The sequence below is a fragment of the Staurois parvus genome, unplaced genomic scaffold, assembly GCF_062004578.1.
Source record: "Staurois parvus isolate SC_StPar_1 unplaced genomic scaffold, SC_StPar_1.0 ptg000322l, whole genome shotgun sequence".
NCBI classification, from domain to species: Eukaryota; Metazoa; Chordata; class Amphibia; order Anura; family Ranidae; genus Staurois; species Staurois parvus.
The window spans coordinates 73,848-97,608 of record NW_028318118.1 but is presented as its reverse complement, the minus strand read 5'-3'; the positions used below and the strand labels follow the sequence as shown (position 1 = coordinate 97,608).

Below are 23,761 nucleotides of genomic sequence, written 5' to 3'. Positions count from 1 at the left end.
ACCTCAACCCTACTGAATTAAATTAGGATGAATTGAAACACTGATTGTGAGGCAGGTCCTCTCCTCCACCACCCTGACCTCACAAATTCCCACAGGTCCTGTGAGAGGAAGAGAAGAGCCACCTACCAGGAAGAGAGATCCCCATAAACCAGGGATAAAAGGGTTAAAGGCATTCTCAGAGTAGTAGGTCTAAACTACCAGGTGACAGGCAGAAGGTGGTGGGGATTCATAAGGTGATACTATATTGAGCTTTAATTGATACACCTGAAGTGGACTGATTGTAACAGGATTTTGGAGTGGACTGACATTTGTATCAGGACTGTAATTTATGTGTGATTTTTTTCCATATATGGACTCCTTCTCATATGTGTAGCGCTGTCCCTTTGCAGTAACATTCCAAGTTATGTAAACTTGGATCAGAGCTATTTGGCTTTTTTTTAAATAATAAAATAAAATCCCCCAAACTATTTGATAATAAATGGCTTCATATGATCACTATCCCTAAATAAAAGGCCGTGAAATGTTATTGAAAATATAACTGATCATGCCAAAAAACGATCTCTGCCGGTGTATGCAAAACGTTTAACAACTGTAGATATGTAATGTTTTGGAACCATGCAGGTAGCCTTCATCAGGGATGTGAAGGGCCCCTTTCGTGGTTCCGAAACATTGCTTTTCTAAGTTATTGTGCATACAAGAAGCCTTGTGGTTGAAGACAAGCTTGTGTATGTGCTGTTGACATCTTACCCTAAAAAGACCAGTGCTCCCGATGGGCTAAAGACCTACCATATATAGATAAACAGCGCAAAATAGACCTAAATACAAATATTAATACACAAAATGTAAATGTCCCATATTAATTAGTGCATATTTATATCAAAGAGAGAATGCTTGAGAACGCCCGATGGGAGGGCCGAAACGCGTTGACACAATTCCGGTCTATTCGCCATACGTCTGACGTCACTTCCGGTGAGTGAAGCGCACGCCGAGCGGTGCGTTCCAGCGGCCATTTTGTGTGATCTAGGCTGGTTCTCTGCTCTGGCTACATTGGTGTGGGAATCCTGGATTATGTGGCTGGTTCTCATCAGGCTGTCATGGGCTTAATAAATGTGTCTTTTACAAGCTATTGAAATGTGAGTGGCCTGGATTTTGTCTTTTGGTACAATATTGATCTGGCAATATTACACTATGCAAGTTTTCTCTTTGATGATATGGTGGAGCAAACTAGGAAGCCACGGTGAGGACCTGAAAGAAGATCTTAACTTGGAGGGGCAGGCTATCATTGAGCTGATGAAAAGAGGGTTTAGGATTCCCCAAAATCCTAAAGGCTTTTCACTCACCAAAATCTGGTGAGTGTATTTGATGTTTGTGTGCATGGGTGATAGGTGGAAGGCGATAAATATCTTTGGAATCCTCAGTTTTCATCACAAGGGACTTTATGGTGTTTTTTCCTGAAGATTTTTTTATATAAGAATGCACTAATTAATATGACATTTACATTTTGTGATTAATATTTGTATTTAGGTCTATTTTGCGCTGTTTATCTATATATTTTACTGTTTGTGTTTTCACACATTTTTTGCACAGCAGCCATTTAGAAGGGTGATTCACTTATTTTGTATTGGCGCAGGAATATTTTTCTTTTGTTAAAGACCTACCAGTCCTGAGCTGGTCGAAGAGGAGCAATGCTGGCTCTCCGCAGAGCTGACCGCCATACAGACATCGTGCCTGAACAGTGAAGGTGTAGTTGTGGCCCGCCTTCAGGTTGGAGATTCGGAAGTAGTTTTCACTAGTGTTTCCGAGGTAAGTGGATACATTACTAGAGCTCTCGTACATGTGAATGTCATAGCCCTGGAAGAGAGGAGGAAGTATAAAATAACGAATTCCTGAATTCTAAGACTTTTCTTCAACTGTTGTAGGTCTGAAAAGACAATGCAGTGCAAAGCCATGGGCTGGATTGCTGACCCTTACAGTAGTTCGTACCCTTCTGCTGCTTCATTGACTGCAAGCAAAGAATTACAGGCCATGTGCACACTACAGAGACTCTTAATGGCTAGGTCTACTAATCTGATGAACTGGGTAGGATGACAACTAAAAAGCTATACTCACTCTGGACTCATTAAAGAATTTTTCTCGCAGGGCCAGGCTCTTCCAGAACAGCAGAATGTGATCTCTCTCATAGACAAGTTTCAGACCTTCTGGCGCCAGGAGAGGAACTGCATATAAAAATTAGAGCCATTAAGGGACTCTCATCCTCCAGAGAATATTCAGTATTATTTCATATAATAGAAACTGTACTTAAGATTACAGCCAAGTGGTAAGATTTGTTCAGTGTTTGGAATCACATGACCCAGATTTTATGGATCATCTTCCTTACTAGGTTATGTGACTGAGCTCACTACTGAGAGTGTAATAGCTTCACTCGGACTTAAGACTTACATGACCATGGTGTCAGGACTTACATGCACTTAAAACTGTCGCGTGACTTGGGTTTTATGATGTCACTTGTGCTAGACAGTGCATCACGTGACCTGAGTGTTATGGGCTTACCTGCACTCAGTGCTGTGTCAGTGACATAACCCTACCTGTGATCAGTAGTGCATCATGTGATCTGGGTATCATGGGTATACCTACGCTCCATGCTGTGTCACATGTCCCAGATGTCATAGCCTCACCTGTGCTCAGTAGTGTATCATGTGACACATGTCATGTTCACCACTGGGCCATGTGACCAGGGTGTCAGGGGCTTAACCACTTGCCCTCCAGAGGATTTATCCTCCTTCCTGACCAGGCCATTTTGTGCAATACTCCTTTGCGTTACTTTGACAACTGCACGCTGTACATAAAAATTTATGTCATTGTATTTCCCATAAATAGAGATTTCAGTGGCATTTGATCACCTCTGCAGTTTATTTGTTGCGCTATAAACAAAAAAAGACTGACAATTTTGAAATATATATATATATAAAAAAACACTTTTTGCTATAAAACAAATCCAGTATAAATCAAATTGCTTCATAAATTTAGGCCAAAATGTATTCCGCTACATATCTTTGCTAAAAAAAAAAAAAATACAATACGTGTAAATTAATTGGTTTACATGAAAGTTATAGCGTCTACAAAATGGCGGTATATATACTGGAATTTTAATTTTTTTATACTAGTAATGGTGGCGATCAGCGACTTATAGCGGGACTGCAAGGTGCATTCTGACACTGGGTGGGAACTAACTGCCACTAATACAGTGATCAGTGCTAATAAAAAGTACTGACACTGTACTAATCACACTGGGCAGGAAAGTGTTAACATCTGGGGAGATAAACAGGTTAACTGTGTGCTGTGTGTGTTTACTGTGTGCTGTGCCTTACTAGGGAAGCATGCTGTGCAGAGAGATAAACAGCATATCCATGCTGACAGGAGAGAGACCTGTATTGTTTACAAACACAGGCCTCTCCCGTCAGCTTTACCCAATGATCACAGAGTGCCAGCTGGGACCCGGTGATTGATATCCCTAGCTGCCAATAGCGGCACGGATAGACAAGTGCACCCCCTACCCGGAAGTGTGTGATGTATGTATGTATGTATGTATGTATGTATGTATGTATGTATGTATGTATGTATGTATGTATATATATGTATATATATATGTATATGTATATATATATATATATATATATATATATATATATATATATATATATATATATATATACACACACACATATACACACACACACACATACATACACACATATACATACATACACACACATGGTTTTGCAGTACTTCTGCTACAGGGCAGCAGGAAAGTGGTTAAGTTCAGTACGGTTAATCGCACCTGTACTTACAACGGTCACATGATCTAGGTTTTATGGTCTCAACTGTGCTTAGTGGTGCATCATGTGAACCCTGTGTCACATGACCTGGACGTTGTAACCTCACGTGTTGACTAGTGCACCACATGATATGGGTGTCATGATTTTACCTGCACCCAGTGCTGTGTCACATGTCCTGGAAGTTGTAGTCTCACCTGTGTTCACTTTAATGCTGGCTTCTTTGCTCATGTTCCGCAGTTGAACGATAAAGTTGTATTTGCCGCCTGGCTCCAGATTTCCGATCCTGTACTCTATCGTGCTGTTCTGAGTAATCACTTTGTAGCTCTTTTCTGTCTTCGTGATCAGATCCTTTACAGACACAATGTAGGACTACAAAAGACAGAAGTGTGATTAGATCTTATGAGCTTACAGGGCAGCTTTTAAAAGATTCAAGTGAAAGCCTATTATTGATAAGAGAAGAGGTGTACCAACTCACCAGTTCACTGTCTGGCGAATCATATGGAGACTCCCACTTCATTATAACAAATGCTTTGTCTGTGAACACGGCATGCAGGTCACGGGGAGGTAATCTGTTATCGGGAATCATTTTGACCACAACATAATTGGATGGGGGGCCCCGATAAGGGTACATAACGCGGACCTGAAACACGACAAAAGCACGAGAATCTGGTGAGAGAACTGAAGGATTCTATTTAATGTCCATCTCCAGGTATACACAAAGTCCCCATCCCACAAAAATAAAAAGCCCCCCTGAAAAGGTTTTTCTTCGCTTGAATTTGCCATCCATGTCCTTCGCCAGAACCACTTCCAGATATGAAACGTGAAGATCCAGTTCTGTAGTCTGCGCCCACGCCAAACCGTCCCCTATTTGTAATGTCACTGTGCGGAGCAGGTTTATAGAGCCCGAGCATCCAACCGCCGGACAGCCAATAAGTGTCTACATCACCCAGGCATCAATGTGGATTAGACTTTTTCTTTGTCACCAATTTGGGGGGAGGGGATTGGTCATGGAATGTAAATATTCTTCAAGAGGTGTTAACTGAAAAAATGTTTTAACAAGGCCCCTTTGCACGTTTATGCCATAATATGCATGTCAAACAAGTGCATTCTGAAAAGACTTTCCCGTCAATGGATGCCCTCCAGCACTGCATGGTCAATGCTGGGGCGCTTCCATCTTCACCTGGTTTTTTTCACATCTGGTACAAGGGAGTCACTTCATCAGGGCACAGAGCTGGTGCCATAAATGTACTCTTATCAGTATTGTTTTTATTTTTTTTAAACAGTTTAATATTTGTGCTAAACCGGTCTTTGTTACCTTCCTGCATTCTCTACATTCAAGGTAACAAACCTTTCCCTGTCCGTTCCCCCCAGCCCCTTCTACAATACTTACCTGAGCCTGATCTCAATCCAGCACTGCCCATCTGCTGCAGTGCTGCTCTCCTGTGCCCATCTCCTGCAGTGCTGCTCTTCTATGCCCATCTCCTGCAGTGCTGCTCTTCTCTCCCTGCTTCTCACAGGGATCTCAGCAGCAGCATTACCCATTGGTTCCTGCTGTTAATCAAATCCTGTGAGTAGAGAGCAGGGGGCGGGGCTAAGTGGCACCGTGTGTGTCAACAGATACGCAGTGCAACTGGGTATCGAGCCTGCATGAGTGCCCCATAGCAAGCGGCCAACTATGGGAGCACTCAAAAAAAGAGGAGCCAAAAGCACCAGTGGGGGACCCCCGAAGAGGACGATCAGTGCTGCTCTGTGAAAAATCATTGTAAGTATGACATGTTTTATTTTTTATTTTTTTTCTAAAATAACATTTACATTAAACCTTTACAATCACTTTAATCTTTTGAAAAGCCTATTTCTCTTCCTTTCCTTGAAGGACAGAGCCATTCCTCAGATGGCTGGGGTTTGATATTGCTACCTACAGGTGAAGGATGCTAGCTGCAACTAAACTAAAAGCAGACCCAGGGGGGCGGCCTTCTGGAGGTGGCCGAACTTGCCATCTGCAGCAATGAGAAAAGGTTTTTTTTTTGTTTTTTTTACCATCCCCTCAGGAGTAGAACATGCTCATTTTTCTCCACTTTTTCTTTGGAACTTTTAATTCCAATCGACAAAGATTTTTATTCGATGTGCTTTTAGTTTAATTGCACCGAGCGTCCTGCTCCTGTATATCAATACAATATAACCGATATCAAACCTCATCCATCTGAGGAGTGGCTGTGTCCTTCAATGAACTCAAAGGAAAAAGATTTTATGGTAAGTACCAAAAAAATCTCGTTTCTGTTTACGATCTGTAATTTTCCAAGTACATGGGGCAGACTGCTCATTTTATATGCAGCCTCAGACTCTGAAAAGTGTAATCCAATCACTGCATCATTAAGCCGGTCTCTCAGTACAATTCTTGTCAGGTATGAGATGACCCTTTTTGTGATTTCATCTCAGCAGTTGCTGATCAGGTAGGCTGGGTAATAGTGAAAACACAGACAGCCACTAGTGGGAGGATCTACAGATTACAGCATGCAACAATATGGAAAAATGTAGTACAAGAAGTCAAAAATTACTTTAGGATTTAAACATCGAAGATAAAAATTACTAAAATTTCCCTCTCAAGGTTTATCGTGGGTGATCATTCCCCATGAGTCCGTGTGATATTCCTGGATTCCTATAATATTCCTGTGTTTATACAACGTAACAAAAGTGACGTGCTCAAAATAAAGTGACAAGTGCTGTGTATATACCCTCAGAACGCATATTTTATAAGTTTTTTTTATAAGTCTATAAAATGTTTCACAAAGCACTCAAAAGTTCATAAGTGCCAATTCAGACAAAAAAAAAAAAAAATTAAAAGTACCAATTCAGAAAAGTTCATAAGTACCAATTCAGACAAAAAAAAAAAAATTTAAAAGTATCAAATCAGAAAAGTTCATAAGTGCCAATTCAGTAAAGTGTGTCTTGTCCAAAAAGTGTACAAAAGAAGATCCGAATCCAGTCTGTACTCCTGATCCAATCCACCACCATAAAAGAGGCCGGCTTCAGCCTCTCTCCTCTGGCTGCAAGCACAGACTCAAACGCCATGGTGACGTCACGTCCAAAAGCCACGGCCTATGTACACCCCTGGAAAACACCGCTAGATGACACATACTTGGGCCGTGGCTACATACACTGCGATGACGTCATGTCCAGAAGCCAAGCACTATACTCGTTTTGTCTTTTGAGGTCTTCCAGGGGTGTACGTAGGGCGTGGCTTCTGGATGTGATGTCATCACGGTGTTAGAGTCTGTGCTTGCAATCAGAGGAGAGCGGTTGAGGATAAATTATTGAGGTTTTATCCAGCACTTGGCACTTTTGGCACTCCCACGTCCCTAAGAATGAGTCGTGGTAGAGCTCACCCTAAGATCACAGGGTAAGTAAATATTTTTGTGCATCTTTCCTCCTTTCTGAGCCACAAACAATTGAAAACATTCCATTATAAAGTGACCGATCAGCAGAGGCAGATTAATGAACTGCTCTTTCAGTGACACAAAACCCCTTACCAGGAACAAGTACTGCTCGTCTCTGTTCACGAGGACTGTCACGTTGTGTAGTGTTGTCGTGATGTTCTCAGGGTTACGGTACAGCTCGAGGAAGGATGTGGCATAGAACAATCCATAGGTCTACATATGGCGAAGATACATAATGTTACACAACAACCATGACCACAAAATTCACCAATCACTGTGCCCCCCCCAATCCTAGACATGTATTGTATTATTTGACTGGGACAGAACATTATGATTCACAAAGATTGACTTGCTCTTTTTAAACATTAACACTTAGGAGCACTTTATGGTGCTTTACGTCATGCTAAAGTGGTCTTACAGACAATATTATTGTAAGCAATTTCAGCATGAATTAAAGTGTTACTAAACCCACAACAGTAAAATCAGTGCTCGTTATACTCACTGTGGAACCTAAGGGGTTAATCCTCTGCATTGTGTAAAAAGGATGTTTGATCCTGACTTCTCTGATCCTCCCCTTATTCCAGTGTCCCCCTCTTATCTCCTGATAAGGCATATCCTGTGGAGTCACTCTGCACTTGCCAAGTTTGGTGTGTATTGCTAGAGGTTTTTTTATCCCCTTTTGAGAGAGCATGTGATCAGCACAGGGCCAATCAGCACTGTCCAGACAGAGGTCAGGGGTCCTGCAGCCTCCTAGAACAGAATGAAAACCCCTCCTGCCAGTTTTAACACGTGCTCTGCTGGACACTGATAGAAGTTACAAGACTGTTTAACTGTTGATGAGAAAAGGTATTTGGCAGTTTATATATATAAAAATATTTGCATTTCCATGTTGTGTGCACTGTGGGAGACCAGATCTAGCGAACGCAGGGTCCGGGGAGACCAGATCTAGCGAACGCAGGGTCCGGGGAGACCAGATCTAGCGAACGCAGGGTCCGGGGAGACCAGATCTAGCGAACGCAGGGTCCGGGGAGACCAGATCTAGCGAACGCAGGGTCCGGGGAGACCAGATCTAGCGAACGCAGGGTCCGGGGAGACCAGATCTAGCGAACGCAGGGTCCGGGGAGACCAGATCTAGCGAACGCAGGGTCCGGGGAGACCAGATCTAGCGAACGCAGGGTCCGGGGAGACCAGATCTAGCGAACGCAGGGTCCGGGGAGACCAGATCTAGCGATTTCTATTATCCAGTTCTGAGATTTACACAGCTTTGCACACAGCACAACCTTGAATAGCATGGCAGGGGACCCCGATTTTTCTCTGCTGCAGTTCAGTTACACTTACAGGACTTATCCCTCCCACAGCCTGGACAGTGAAAGGGGAAGCAGCATGTTGAAGAGCTCATTGCTCGATCACAGTGCTTTTTCCTTCTATCAGCATGGTGTCTTGTTAGCACATATTCACTGCAGCACAACTTATTAGGTCCTTCATGCTGCTTCCCCCACCCATAGTCTAAGCTCCTCTGTACAGGTATTGCAAAAAAAAAAAAAAAAAAAAACCAGATACCAAATCAAATCTAGGTACTTACACAGTTTGCATTAACAATTCACTCATTAATGAACCCAGAGCTGCAGCTTCTGATGTACCCCCCCAGGACAATACTGCTGGATATGACACCAGCAATGGTATTGTTCTTACATTTACACTTGGCCATTTACAGAACGTGCCCTTTTATAATGCTGTGACCTCAAATGGCCAAGTGAAAGATGGCATGGAAACAAAAACAGCAGTGCTGGTATATATAGACCTGCAGCAATGATATAGGAAGGGGGAGCAGGTGCCAAGTACAATGGGAAAACTGCTACACAGCAGAGTTATCCAGCTACTAAAGCTATTAAAGGTTTTCCCTTTATTGAATTTGTATCAATAGGCGCACTCTGCAATGCTGTCTGCACAGGGTTCAGTTTCATCCAGAAAACAGCTCTCCCAATACCATGAAAAGAGGTCAGCTAGAGCATAAATGGCACGGATAAAAAGCACAGTAGAAAGGTAGAGGATAGTAGACACTCCCTGAGAGTCATCAACAAAAGGCCAGAGAAAACGTTATCATGTGCTTCAATTATTATACAGAAAGTGGGAAAATCTCTCCAGCGGGGACAGTCTATACAAAACTAAAATGGAGTTGGAGTCTCATTCAATAAATAAAGGGAAATACACAAGAGAAGTGTCCATACCACGTTCTTCACGCCAACCCAACTACATTCCACTGCTGTCTGATTGGTCGCTTTCGCCTTAAGACTTGGCGCCGACGGTTTGATGCCGGTAGTGTTGAAATGCTCAAAGGCCACAGTGCTCTCTCCAAACTCAGACTTGGACCAGGCTGAGATCTCGTATTCCGTCTGCGCAGTTAGGTTGCCCACTAAATGGATAAAGATGAGCAGAGGTTACAGGCTTATGCCTCTCATGTAAGAAATACAAACATCTTGGACTAAAAGATGTCCAGACTTTTTCCAGCTCGATTCTTGCATCCACACAAACTAGGTGAATGGAGGAATCGCCCCAGCAGGGATATTATATTCTGACAGCAGCACCTGCCGCTGGCCCAATACACTGCTCAGAGGCAGCAACCGCTGATCAACAAAAGTTTTCCAGCATGGTCCTTCGACAGAAGGCGATCAAATGACTGACTTCTGCTGAGCAAGGGCTGTAACACACTCGTCAAAATTTAGAAATCTTCAATCAATCTATCTATATAATCTATACTAAAAGAAACAAAGCAAGAACAGAAGTGAACGCATTCGGGGCCTATCAGGAAATTATGGGCTGAAAGTGTTGAGGACAGCACAACCATCCTGATCAGTGTGCTTACAGTAAAGCACACACCCCCGCCCCCTAGTAAAACACTCCCAGCACATAGTTAACCGTTTGATCGCCCCTTACATTAACCCCTTCCTGCCCAGTGCCATTAGTACAGTGTCAGTGCTTTTTTTTTTTTTTTTTTAGCACTGATCACTTTATTGGTGTCACTAACACCAAATTAGTTCCCCCCCAGTGTCAGAATGTCCGCCGCAGTCCCGCTAAAAGTCACTGATCACCGCCATTACTAGTAGAATATTTTTTTTTTTTAAATCCCAGTATATATACACCACCATTTATATCGCTATAACTTTCACATAACCAATTAATTTACATGTATTGGGATTTCTTTTTAGCAAAGACATGTCGCAAAATACATTTTGGCCTAAATTTATGAAGTACAAAATATTTTTCTCACAATTGTCGGTTTTTTTTGCTTATAGTGCAAAAATTAAAAAACAACAAAGAAAACACACAGGCAATCAAATCCCATCAAAAGATCAATTTACGGAGGAAAAAAAAAAAAACACATAAATTTCATTTGGGTGCAGTATTGCATGACCACACAATTGTCAGTTAAAGTAACAGCGCCGCAACGCAAAAAAAAATGGCCTGGTCAGGAAGGGGGGTCAATCCTCCAGAGGGCAAGTGGTTAAATAAAATGTATTGTTTATTTATGTCACTTATTTCAAGGTTGGTGCTGCTGATCTCCTGCAGTTTCTTTTCAGACACTTCAAGCCTCCAAGCACTCCAGCGATGGCTTCATGGCATTTCTCAGATTGTTTTCCCCAACAATGACAACACTGGACCATGGCTGTGTAATGAGGGTCACCAAGGCCACTTGCAGTTTCCACCAGAAGCCAAAGACTCTCCTTAGCTCCATATGACAGTACTGGGATAATTACCAAGCAGCAATGCATGTGTGAGGAAGAAGAGCGAGTCACATGCTCCCACAACCCCAGTATTGCTAGTTATTTCCTAACACTCCTGGTCACTATGTGGAGCAGAAGGGAAGCAGAAGAAGAAAGGGGAGTAGATTTTTCTGGGGAGGGGGAAAATAAGTGAGCTTGATGTTACATAGGCAGAGATCAGGTTCACTTTAAAAGTGGCTGTAAAGGCTCAAGGGGTTTTACCTTCATGCATAGAACCTGTGTGCTACTTTCAATCAACAGCAATGAACAGAGAGCAGGGCCGGGGCTGAGGCACATCTGTGTGCAAATGGACACCCAGCACAGCAGCTCAGGAGCAAACCTGACCGGATACCCCCATAGCAAGCTGCTTGTCATGGGGCACTTGGCAGTAGGGAGAGACCAGGAGGGCCAGAGGGGGACCCGAGAAGAGGCGAATCTGGGCTGCTCTGTGCAAAACCACTTCACAGAGCAGGTAATTATGACATTTGTTATTTTAAAAAGAAAATCTGCCATTACGATCACTTTAAGGCCCTTTATACAGAAAATGCACGGTTATACATTTTCCTGCATTTTTAGTGCATTTCCAAAATACGGCCACAAAAAGATTATGATCCAGATTTAGGTTTCCAATCCTGGAGTAAGAAAACTGGACAACCAATCAAGCAAAGATGAAAGTATCTCAAAGACGACTTGTGACTTCACTGAACCTCCTTTGATCTGCAGCAATTCTGTTGGTGACATCACTGTTGGTGACTAAAAAGCTAATGTTACCTTTTTGCGTCACAGACTGTCCAACAAACTCCAAAGTCATCTTCTCCCGCACATGTTTATCAAATTCCCATGATAAAGACACCGTATAGCCAGTTATCTGCAAAACCAACAGTGTAAAGTGATTATGTGCCCCCACATTTCTTAGTATACGGTGTTCTTTTGCTCAAACCTGTCCGAAAGAAAGGAAATAAATGACATTGCAAACGTACCGGAGAATCAGAGTCTTCTTTCACAGTGATTTCCACAGAATCTTCACGGACATTCTGGATCTTTATGGTGGGCTGCGGCACAACTAAGTGAAACAGTTGATTGAAATATGGTAAATTAGAATGGCTGCCTCAGACCATAATGAAGGCTCCACTACAACCCACCAGTTCTGTAATACAGGGGTTATATTAGATTGCACTTCATAGGGCTCCACAGGTTTAAGAAACGCCTCCTTTACAGATTTTTGACTTTCTTTTTAGCCTGTAAAAACACCTTTATGTTAGCCTATATGTCCATGCACACATAGTAGTTTACAGGTGTATTAGGAGTGTTTACAGGCTGGGAAAGAAAATCACCATTCAGAAGAGCTTTTGGGCAGAAACAAAAACGATTGGTGTGAATAAACACATCTAAATGCGCTTAACCACTATAAAACGTTCATTCCAATTTCAAGAATAAATTATTATTCTTGCCAAGGGAATCCATAAATGCACAAGCACTTGACATTCCAAAACAATGTGTAATAGTCATCTTTAGGTGTGTTTAAGCTGCATTTTCCTGCCAGAAGTAAAGGTGTTCAGAGGAGAAATTCAAATGCCCAGAGTGCATAAAGCCTATAAAAGTAACTGGTTGGACCAAGTGATCACCAATTCATCATCCATGGGCAGTACAGGGGCTTATTCTGTTTTGGAAGAGACTTAAGGGTGAAAAATAAAAAAACTTGTCCGACATACAGACAGCATCTTAGATTGTAAGCTCCAAGGAGCAGGGCCCTCCTAACCCTCTTGTATTGAAGCTGTATTGTCTCCCGTTATTTATTTCAGGTACTTATATAGCGCCGTCAATTTACGCAGCGCTTTACATATATATATTGAACATTCACATCAGTCCCTAACCCTCAAGGGGTGTACAAGCTAAGGTCCCTAACTTAACATTCATATACACACATACTAGGGCCAATTTAGACAGGATCCAATTCACCTACCAGCATGTCTTTGGAGTGTGGGAGGAAACCGGAGTACCCGGAGGAAACCCACGCAGGCACAGGGAGAACATGCAAACTCCAGGCAGGTGGTGCTGTGGTTGGGATTCGAACCAACGACCCCAGTACTGCCAGGCGGAAGTGCTAACCCTTTAGCCACTGTGCTTATATTAGAAAGTGCTGAGCAAAATGTTGGTGCTATATAAATCCTGTATAATAATAATAATAATAATAATATTCTAGACCCTCTGCGCCCAATATGCGACAAATACCAAGCACATCAAAAATCCATTCCAGGTAATGCACTTGCTAAAAATACATTACAGGTCCCCTTTGCTGCAAATCTGACACATTACCTTTTTTCCAGTCCGGGGTGATAGTCTTGGTATCGCTCCATTCCCCCATTCCCCTGCTGGTGATGGCAGCAACCTGTAAACAAGGTACAAGAATACTGTAACCATTGTGCCAAGACCACTGAAATGTCTGTTGTAGTTTAGTAGGCTCTTGGTCTCCTGCAGGAAGAGGTAAGGGCTCAGGCAAGGTACACTTAACCAGGGTCTGGACAAGGTGAGTGCAGAAGGGGCATGTGCCTCAGGGTGCACTGTTGTAATGAGGAGCAGGGGTGGGGGTCCTAATGGCAGATTTGTGCTATGAAGGATTTGGAAGGGTGCGGTGTGGGTGGATATAGAGGTGGATTTGTGGTAGGAGGATTCAAAGAGGATTTTTACCTAAAAGGGGGAATTTGGGGGGGGGGGGGGGATTCAATTGTGCTGGAATGGCATAAGGATTTATGCTGGGAGGGGGGATTGGGAAGGAGGAGATTTGTGCTAGAAGGGGAGAGAGGATTTGTGCTTGAAAGAGGGAAAAGGGGGGGGGGGGTAGTGCTGGAATGGCATAAGGATTTATACTGGAAGGGGGGATTGGGATGGAGGAGATTTGTGCAAGAAGGGGAGAGAGGATTTGTGCTTGGAATGGCATAAGGATTTATACTGGGAGGGGGATTGAGATGGAGGAGATTTGTGCTAGAAAGGGAGAGGATTTGTGCTTGGAAGAGGGAAAGGGGGGGTGGGTAGGAATATTTGTGACAGGAAGGAAGTAGCAAAGATTTGTGCTCAGAGGTGTGACCCCGGGCACTGGATGACCTTGTCCAGGTACTGTGCTGACCATTCCCAGGTGCAGTTCGGATCACTCATACTACACAAATGAACCAGACCAAGGAGGTGTGATTGCACCTTTGCAAACCATTTGGTGTTTTAACTTTCCAGTGCCCATCAAAACCGAAAGCACTGGTTTTGGGTGGATTCTTCCACCCTCAGAGATCACAGTTACCGGACAACCAGAGGATGCAGCTTGGGCATGGAGAGAGTCAAAGACTGATACACACTTCTGCATTAAAGTAAAATCCATGCTCACCCTCATCAGGTAGGCAGAGCTGGACTCCTGGAACTTGATGTCGTAGCAAAGGCTCTGCGTACTGTAGGATGTCCATGCCTTGGCAGCGTTCACACTGTACTCTACCTAAATAAAGGGACAGGCTGTCACTTGACCACACTCCAAGATATGTGAACAATCGGTTATACTGTAGCAAGAAAACAAGTCAAAAATAAAATGTATGATCTTCCTCATAGGTATGAGCAAATTTCAGCTACCAGCATTGCAGGTCTGACAATGGCTCCAGTGGATCAATACATCGATTTTATATAGCAGACAATGGAGAAAGAGGCCCAGGAACACTGACTGATTAGTTAGCACACTGTCAATGACACTGTCAATTTTCTTTTCTCTTTCTTTTTTTGTTGTTGTCATTAAGTATTTAGTTCACTTACAAGTTACATACGGGTATAATAATTTCAGCAGAGGTACAACTGAATTTTCCTATACACTAAACTGCCAACCTTAATTTGTACAATGACTATTCAGAGTACAATTTTTCAAGTAGCAACCTGCAAAAACCTGTACTTAAACAAAATGACGACTAACTGAAGTGAGACTGGATTGTATGTTTGTTTTGTAAATGTCAAAGCTTAGCCTCTTCCCGTCCAACCCATTGCTGACAAATGGCTGGACAGGACGTTCCTAAATGTCCCCCCCACATCCATTGCCTGTTCGACTCCCTGGAAGCATGCGGCACCGTGATTGGCGCCCACTGTGTCCTCCGAACACAGATCGTTGTACGGGACCTCTGTGTGAGGTCCCAATTCATGTGATCACCGATTGGCCAATCAGTGATCACATGAATAGTAGTAAACTCCCTGACATTGCTTAATTCTTGTGAAATCTGATGATCACAGAGGTCACATGATACGATATTCACAACAGCCTTGTACCATGTGACCAATCACAGCTCACACAGCATTTCTCAACCGCTGCAGGAATGCAGCCAGAGAAAAGGAGAAATGATTGCTTGATTGCTTTTACAGCCTTTATGGGTGTAAAAGCAATCAGTGTAAAAAAAAAAAAAAAAAAAATCTTTATCACTCTTTATCAGAGTGACAGTATGTAAAAAAAAAAAAAATTATAAAAAAAGTAAAATATTTTTGAAAAATTATAACTTTTGGTTATAAACTAATTTGGGTTTTTTGTGGTTTTTACCAATACATTTTGGCCAAGATTTATGAAGAAAGATTATTTGCAAAATGTTATAAGAAACTTTTTTCAACATTTTCATTTATATAGCAAAAAAATTTAAATCCCAGTGGTGAATAAATACCACCAAAATAAGGTTTTAATTGGTCTCAAAAAATGCTCAAACGTTCATATGGGTACAGTGTTGCATGACAGCGAAACTGTCATTCAAAGTGTGATAACACTGAAAGCTGAAAATTGGCCTGGACTGGAAAGGGACGAAAGTGTCTGGTCTTGAAGTGGTTAAATAAAAAAACTTCTGATTTTTTTTTTTTTTTTTGTAATAAAAGACACAGAACACAGCCTGGGAAAATTTAGAAAGGCAAGACAAAAGCCTTACTGGAGGTGGAAAAAGAAAAAAGTTTTTCACCTACCATAAAATCTATTTCTGTGAGTCCATTGAAGGACATCACAGTTCAGTTGGGTTATGCTGCTGCCTACAAGAGGTTGGGACAGAAACAAGCAGAAAGTTGTAAGCCAGCCACATGTATAACCCCTCCTCTACCCAGTGTGCCTTAGTTTTGTAAGAAGCACAAGGGCCAATAAAAGACCCAAAAGGGGTGATATCAATGCCCCTACATAGACTTGCAGAAATAGATTTTATGTCGAGTACAAATAACCTATTTTCTCCATCATCCTTTGAGGGACATAGGACAGAGGGGCGGGCAACAACAAATGACAGAAAACAGGAGGGACCAGGAATATTCTGTAACCCAGAACCACCAGGAAGACAAATACCCGAATCTCAACCAGATGAAGTACCCTCCGACAGGGAGGGAAATCTGATTGTGACCAAGAAAGATTACAGAGGTTCAACTTGTTCACAAACCAGGACAGGAGAATTTACCACCCAAAGTCCACATCAGCATGAGCTGGGAATGAAAACACCACTAAACCAGGTGGATCAAGGCTTCTGCTTGGTAAGAAGAATACAAGAAGGTAACGCAATCGACGCAGAAAAAAAACAGTGGGTCAAAATCAGAACAGGTTCCCCTGAGGAAACTGGACAAAATAGGTCTACAAAAAAGACTACCAACAAAAAGGCACAAGCATTTCACTCCCAACCCCTGAAAACAAGAAGGAAAGATACTAGCAGAGGAATGAAGATGCCTGGCATCCAATCTTTCACAAGATATCCAGGGAAAAGTGATAACCCACACTTCCAGATGTCTTGCCCTAAATCCGGGCTTCCAGGTACCAAGAGGGAGCTTGAAGACGATTGGGAGTTGCCAAGGGAATGTTCCTCGGTCTCTTAACAGCCCCTGAAGGGAAAGGTGGGGGAATGTCCCAGTCAGAACGGGAAGGATGTACTGATGTACAGGACAGACTTCCTTCACAAAGATTTCAGCTAAACAGCCTCACCTGCTAGAAATTAACAGTTAAACTAGACACCTGTGAGGTCCACGGGTGTTGGGGCCTTCTGCAGAGTTTTGAGAGCAAGGGTCCTGAAAACGAACCCCCTCTAGGGGGATAGCCACAGCAATTCACAAAGAGGGGATCAGGAAAGGGCACTAAAATGGAAATAAGGTCCAGTGTCACGAGAATTAGCAGGTGCATCCAAAAGGACACTAAAGAGTTAGGTCTTTGTTAGGAAAGGGACCTGTAAAACATGGTGTCAACTGACCTAGCAAGTCAAGAAAACCCCCTAGAGGCAGAATGCCGTGGGACACCAATAATTGTAAAAGAAGAAGCATCTGAGGACATAAAATCCTCCTGAAAAGGAAAGTGACATTTTGGAAGTGAGGCTAAGTTCCCGCCTCTACAAGAACCAGGGGTCCCAAGATATGGGGAACGCAGAGTGACCGGAAGGACAGACTGCCAAGTGCAGTAGCTGGAAGGCAGCTGAAGGAGAGAACATACACAAGATGGGGGGCTAAAGTGATGTCCTGGGCACTGAAATGCCAGGGGAGGCAAAACTACCAGAGGATCCATCCAACTGAACACAGCCCCCCACCCTCGTGGACGTGGAAACGCACCTTCATCCAAAAAATGCTATAGGATTGCTAAACCCTTTGGTAAGTCTGAGTGGCAGTTAGGCTCTACGGGTCTATGCGCATTTACCTCAGGTCTACTAAATGGAGCAACAAAGATGAGATTCCTCCAACCTTTTTGCAAATCTCCTGCATTGACACAGGTGCACACTTCATCCAACCATGCCAAAAGTCAGTATAGAGACAAAAAAGGTAAGCAAACCAAAATGTTCCTCGGTACCTCATCCACCTCCTACACATGCATCCAAAGTGCCAATGAGACACTGGTTGAGGCCTATAAACAAGCTGACACAACTAGACAACAAGGCTCCAGACATTTCATTCAGCCACTCTCTAAAACGGGATCCTACTCCCACAGTGGAGGGATCTTTTTTGAGGGGATCCCCCATTCAAGCACTGTTTTGACAGATATGGGTTAGAGGATCAGGAACAGGACAGAGGGACAAAATCAGTTAATTGAAACTTGGATTTAAGGAGAGAATTCAACTGTCTTTTAGCAGAAGGCGTCAAACGAACAGACAGAAAGTACAGAGAGGACATGAGGCCCCTATTAACATGGGGGAGGCCTTAGCCCCGCCTAATGGAGATGCAATCTAATGATGTTGATTCTATAACAATACTAAGTGAGTCTTTAGAGGCAAAGTCACACCTTGGGCTGTAACCATGGCACTAGATATGAAAAAAAATACAGAAAGGTCTGGAGAGCATCACAATGCACAGCCCAGTGTCCAAAGGTCACATGAAGGCTAGCCCCACATGCCCAGTCCAGGTGGGTCCACATATGGCCTTAAAAACTATTGCTGAGGAAATGCTGATCTGGATAGTTAAGACAACCAGCACTGTAGGGATTTTGAGGGAAGTCACTGAAGAAAAGAAAATTCTGAGTAAAAAAAGGCTATGAAACAATTTAGACTTTTGTTCAATGGATTTGAAGAAAAAAAAAGTATCCAACCTCTTAGGACACTAACAAAAAACCTAAACATGCTGGGCAGAATGGGGTTATACGGGGCTGGCTTAAAACGATCTGTTTGCCAGTGTTCCAACCTCCTTTAGGCAGTAGTATAACCCATTTCTGAATTTCCGTGTCCCTCAATGGACAAGAGGAAAGTAGAGGCCACTTTACACAAGAAGGAAGGCCAAGGTCTCAAAACTGATCACAGTGGATGTAGTAGAGGTTATAGTCCCTAGGACTAACCAACAGTTTTTCTTGTAGATGGCAGTAAAACCCAATTGTTTAGTCTAATTCGGTGTCCCTCCATAACTAAGAAAATAACATATTGCAGTATTTATCAGGAGAATATTAAAGAGTCTAGCCAAATCAAAGATACTTTTTCCAGGTGCACTGTAAAATAGAACCAAGTAGTAGAGGAGATCACACTACACAGACTGCAGATTGGCTCAGCGGAGGTATCTTATGGCTTAGTTATGCAAATATTTCTTAAAATGCAGACATTGCAAACATCACTTGAACATAATTACCACATTGTCATAACATTTAATGAATGCAAAAAAAAACAAATGCACCTTTAAAATTCATTTCTTAGACTACATTATGAGACACAGAGCAGGCTATAATCATGACTGAGGGTGATATGCTACCTAAAAGTGAATGAACACTAGGTGACCAAACAGGAAGTCCTCTCCTATACAACTGCTCCCACACAGGAAGTACTTGTTGGGAAGATACTGGAGAGTTTAATAAAAGACCACAGAGGAGTTCTTGCTGGAAAAAAAAACCATTTTAAAGCAACAGACAGCATGGATTCATGAAAGACAGAAGTTGTCAAACAAATCGGATTTCTTTTTATGAGGAGATGAGCAAAATCTTGGACAGAGGGGCGGCGGTGGACGTGGTATACTTGGACAGAGGGGCGGCGGTGGACGTGGTATACTTGGACAGAGGGGCGGCGGTGGACGTGGTATACTTGGAGAGGGGCAGCGGTGGACGTGGTATACTTGGACAGAGGGGCGGCGGTGGACGTGGTATACTTGGACAGAGGGGCGGCGGTGGACGTGGTATACTTGGACAGAGGGGCGGCGGTGGACGTGGTATACTTGGACAGAGGGGCGGCGGTGGACGTGGTATACTTGGACAGAGGGGCGGCGGTGGACGTGGTATACTTGGACAGAGGGGCGGCGGTGGACGTGGTATACTTGGACAGAGGGGCGGCGGTAGACGTGGTATACTTGGACAGAGGGGCGGCGGTGGACGTGGTATACTTGGAGAGGGGCAGCGGTGGACGTGGTATACTTGGAGAGGGGCAGCGGTGGACGTGGTATACTTGGAGAGGGGCAGCGGTGGACGTGGTATACTTGGAGAGGGGCAGCGGTGGACGTGGTATACTTGGAGAGGGGCAGCGGTGGACGTGGTATACTTGGAGAGGGGCAGCGGTGGACGTGGTATACTTGGATTTTGCAAAAGCGTTTGACACAGTTCCCCACACACGGCTAATGTATAAGGTAAAGTCTACAGGCTTGGAAATATCAGTATGTAAATGGATAGAAAACGGTCTAAAAGATCGTATTCAGAGAGTAGTGGTTAATGATTCATACTCTGAATGGTCTGGGGGTGTCAGTGGTGTACCCCAAGGTTCAGTGTTGGGACCCTTACTTTTTAATATATTTATAAACGATATAGGATCTGAGAATATAAATCCCATTTCAGTCTTTGCAGATGACGCCAAGCTGTGCCGTGGAATAACGTCCTTACAGGATGTCTCCAACTTACAAGCCGACCTCAATGCTCTGTGTAATTGGGCAACTATGTGGCAAATGAGGTTTAATGTTGATAAATTTAAGGATCTGCACTTGGGGGCTAAGACTATGCATGCATCATAAATACTAGGGGGGGTACAACTGGGGGAATCAATGGTGAAGGATCTGGGGGATCTGGTAGATCACAAGCTTAATAATGGCATGCAATGCCAAGCTGCGGGTTCTAAAGCGACCAAAATCCTCTCTTGTATTAAAAGAGGTATAGACTCCAGAGAGATAGATATCATATTACCCCGGTACAATTAGTAAGACCTCATCTGGAATATGCAGTTTGGGCACCAATTCACAAAAAGAATATTGGGGAACTAAAGAAAGTGCAGAGAAGGGCAACCAAACTGATAAGAGGCATGGAGGAGCTCAGCTATGAGGAACGATTGAAGGAATTTATTTTCTCGAGAAGATGAGATTAAAGTGGGATATCATCAACATGTATAATACATCATATAGTGAACTCGGTGTAGAGTTATTCACCCTGAGGTCATTACAGAGGACAAGGGGGCACTCTTTACATCTGGAGGAAAAGAGATTTAATCTCCAAACACGGAAAGGTTTCTTCACAGTGAGAGCTGTGAAAATATGGAATAGACTCCCTCAAGAGTTGGTTCTGGCCAGCTCAGTGGATTGCTTTAAAAAAGGCCTGGATTCTTTCCTAGATACACAGAATATAACTGGATACTAACATTTATAGGTAAAGTTGATCCAGGGAATATCCGATTGCCTCTCGGAGGATCAGGAAGGAATTTTTCCCCCTGCAGGAGCAAATTGTATCATACTTTGCTGGGTTTTTTTGCCTTCCTCTGGATCAACTGTGGGTGTAGGATTATAACTTTAAATTTGTTTTTATGGTTGCACTATTTGGACTTTTGTCTTTTTTCAGCCAGGCTATGTAACTATAACTGTGTACTTAGGTTTTGTAGCAGGTAGGATTTTAAAGGTAAGCAAGTGGAAAAACAATATTAACCGCCATCAATCAAAAAGGAACCTACTCTGCCACTCATACTTAACATTCTGTGGCAAAAGGCAGCATCTTCTGTGGCTCTGACATCTGCATGGTAAAACCTAGTGAATGTATATACCGAAGACCATGCAACCTGAGCCACTGACACCGGATGGCAGACAGCCCAAGATGCCTCCACACTCCTGGTAGAGTGCACTCTCACCTGAAAAGTTGCCTTTGTCTGCACAAGGTTCCATTACGCAAGGAAGGCTGCATTACAGGCAAACCCCGAGGATTCCTCTCTCTTATCCAACAAGGCCCGCGTACCATCCATTTTAGACAACAGCCTTTTGACTGGATCTGATTCCAGTCCTTGAATGACAGCAGAATCGTTCCGGACCTCCAAGTATTCTCCAAGAACACAAGCAGCACATCAGTGACCATCACCTTACAGACTCTGGTGAAAAACCTGAAGCACTCCCTGTGTAGGAGGGGTTTTACAGGGGAGGACTTCCAGTTTTATTGGTCGGCCAGTGTCACCTATAGGTGATGTATAACCCACAGTCATTATTATAGCCTGCTCTGTGTCCTGTAATGTAGGATAAAGAAAAGCCATTTTACAGTATTCAGGTGCAACGTCTCACCTCTGCTCAGAGCTCTCCAAACATCTTACAGCTTTGCAGTTGTCAGTGAAGACAGAGAATCATGCCCTCCTACCCCACTTTATTACTCTATAAGAAGGTTCTGTTCATATAAGCACTTACCACATACTCTCGGATGAGCCCATGAGTGTTTGCAGGGGGGGACCAGCAGCCAGTGATGGTGAAGGGAATATTTTTATTCAACACAAGGTTGAGGTGCTGAGGTGCATCAGGGACTGGATTACAAAATGGAAAAAAAAAAAAAATTATTCTGCTGCAAAAGAAAATTCTTAGATAAAGTTTAGCCTACGCTAAAGGTGGGTTTGGTAAGAACTTGATCCATTAGTAGCATGAGATTACCCTCTTGCTGGCAGCTTTTTTTTTATCCATCCCACTCTGACATCAATGTGCCATTGTGGACGTGACTGCCATTACTTATATAATATCATGCTAGCGTGAATGCGGTTCACTGTGTACTTACGCCCCTCAGGAGTCCTCAGGGTGATGAAGTCATAGCTGTTGTGAATTTTGCGCAGGCACTGCACTTGTACTTTGACCTGATAGGTGGTGTCTGGCTTCAGGATCTTTAACACAAAGGCTGTCTTGTTGCTGTGTGTATCTACAATCTTCCATGTGCTCTCCCCTATAACCCTGCACAGGCAGCAAACGTTAGAATTGAAAAAGCAGATAAAATTGATCAACTGGCTAATTTAGCAGGTGACATCCTAGTTTAAGAAAGAAAGCTCTCTTAAGACACCAGTCCAGTCGAAACAGAATTTTCAGTTATTGGTGGAGTCTGGACAATTATCTGATGCCTTCTTTTACTTTTTGTGGACTTCCCCTCACTCCTCCTATTACAATCTCCAGACATCAAACATCTTCACTTTACACAAAGGCCAACACACTTCTCTTTTCATAGTTTTGTACAGTCTATCCGCTATATACTCCACATTGCTCCACTCTATATGCTGTGCTGTACATTTAATCCACTCTATATACTCCCCATCACCACTAAAGCTATTCTTTGGCCAATACTATCTAGCCTTGCTAGTCTGACTTTTCATAATCTATCGTCAAACTATTTACTTTCCTTCAACCACAGGTTAAAGGAAAGAAAATCACTCTCAATGAATCCCTCCCACTGTGTTATAATATTCTGACAGCAAGAGGTTTCCCAGCTGTCAAAACACAATGATCACTGCTGGCAGCTATAGCCGCCAACAGTGATCACATGAAATAAAACCAACAGGCTGTTCACTACAACCATCCTACCCATAGACTGATCAAAATTTACCCGGTTCCTGCTGAACCTGCCAAATTTTGATATATCTATAGACTTTGCAAACTCATTTAAACTAAATCTTTGTCTGTATTACCTGTAAAAGACAGAATAAACACAGGATGCCAGAGGCATCTTCTTTGGTCGAGCCCAGGTCAGGGTTATATTTCCAGAGAAATCAGCAGTCCACTGTAGGTTCTGTACCTTGTATACTACACTGTCATCTGTACAGAAGAAACACAAGGTCAGCAATGTTGTGTCTTCACCACATGACAGCCTGCAACTAGCCAAGAGAATTAAACGTTTGCCTACCAGTACAGTTATTCTCATCGCTGCTGTCTGAACAGTCCAGGAAGCCGTCACAGAGGTCCGACAGAGGTAAGCAGGCCTCGCCATCTTCACACAGTGTTCCGTTCATGCAGTTAGAAGGTCTGTGAGTGGCTGTCAATAAGAAATACACAAATAGGAAAATATAGCAGCACACCTTTCTGCCTTCATGTTTCTTGCCAACAGATGACACCC

The 23,761-nt window shown here is 43.1% G+C and overlaps 1 protein-coding gene across 1 annotated transcript in view; it reads right to left on the bottom strand.

Annotated features, from left to right (window-relative positions):
• SORL1 (sortilin related receptor 1) overlaps positions 1-23,761 on the bottom strand; it is a 102,802-nt gene that overhangs the window by 5,686 nt on the left and 73,355 nt on the right. Inside the window, exons 34-47 of the mRNA XM_089683814.1 lie at positions 23,552-23,680; positions 23,337-23,463; positions 22,442-22,611; positions 22,084-22,196; positions 14,405-14,509; positions 13,348-13,420; positions 12,012-12,094; positions 11,803-11,899; positions 9,499-9,683; positions 7,364-7,483; positions 4,312-4,476; positions 4,031-4,205; positions 2,110-2,216; positions 1,659-1,851 (exon numbers count right to left, since the gene is read on the bottom strand). Coding sequence (XP_089539940.1) covers positions 1,659-1,851; positions 2,110-2,216; positions 4,031-4,205; positions 4,312-4,476; positions 7,364-7,483; positions 9,499-9,683; positions 11,803-11,899; positions 12,012-12,094; positions 13,348-13,420; positions 14,405-14,509; positions 22,084-22,196; positions 22,442-22,611; positions 23,337-23,463; positions 23,552-23,680 — 1,842 coding nt within the window. The remainder of the gene's footprint in view (positions 1-1,658; positions 1,852-2,109; positions 2,217-4,030; positions 4,206-4,311; positions 4,477-7,363; positions 7,484-9,498; positions 9,684-11,802; positions 11,900-12,011; positions 12,095-13,347; positions 13,421-14,404; positions 14,510-22,083; positions 22,197-22,441; positions 22,612-23,336; positions 23,464-23,551; positions 23,681-23,761) is intronic.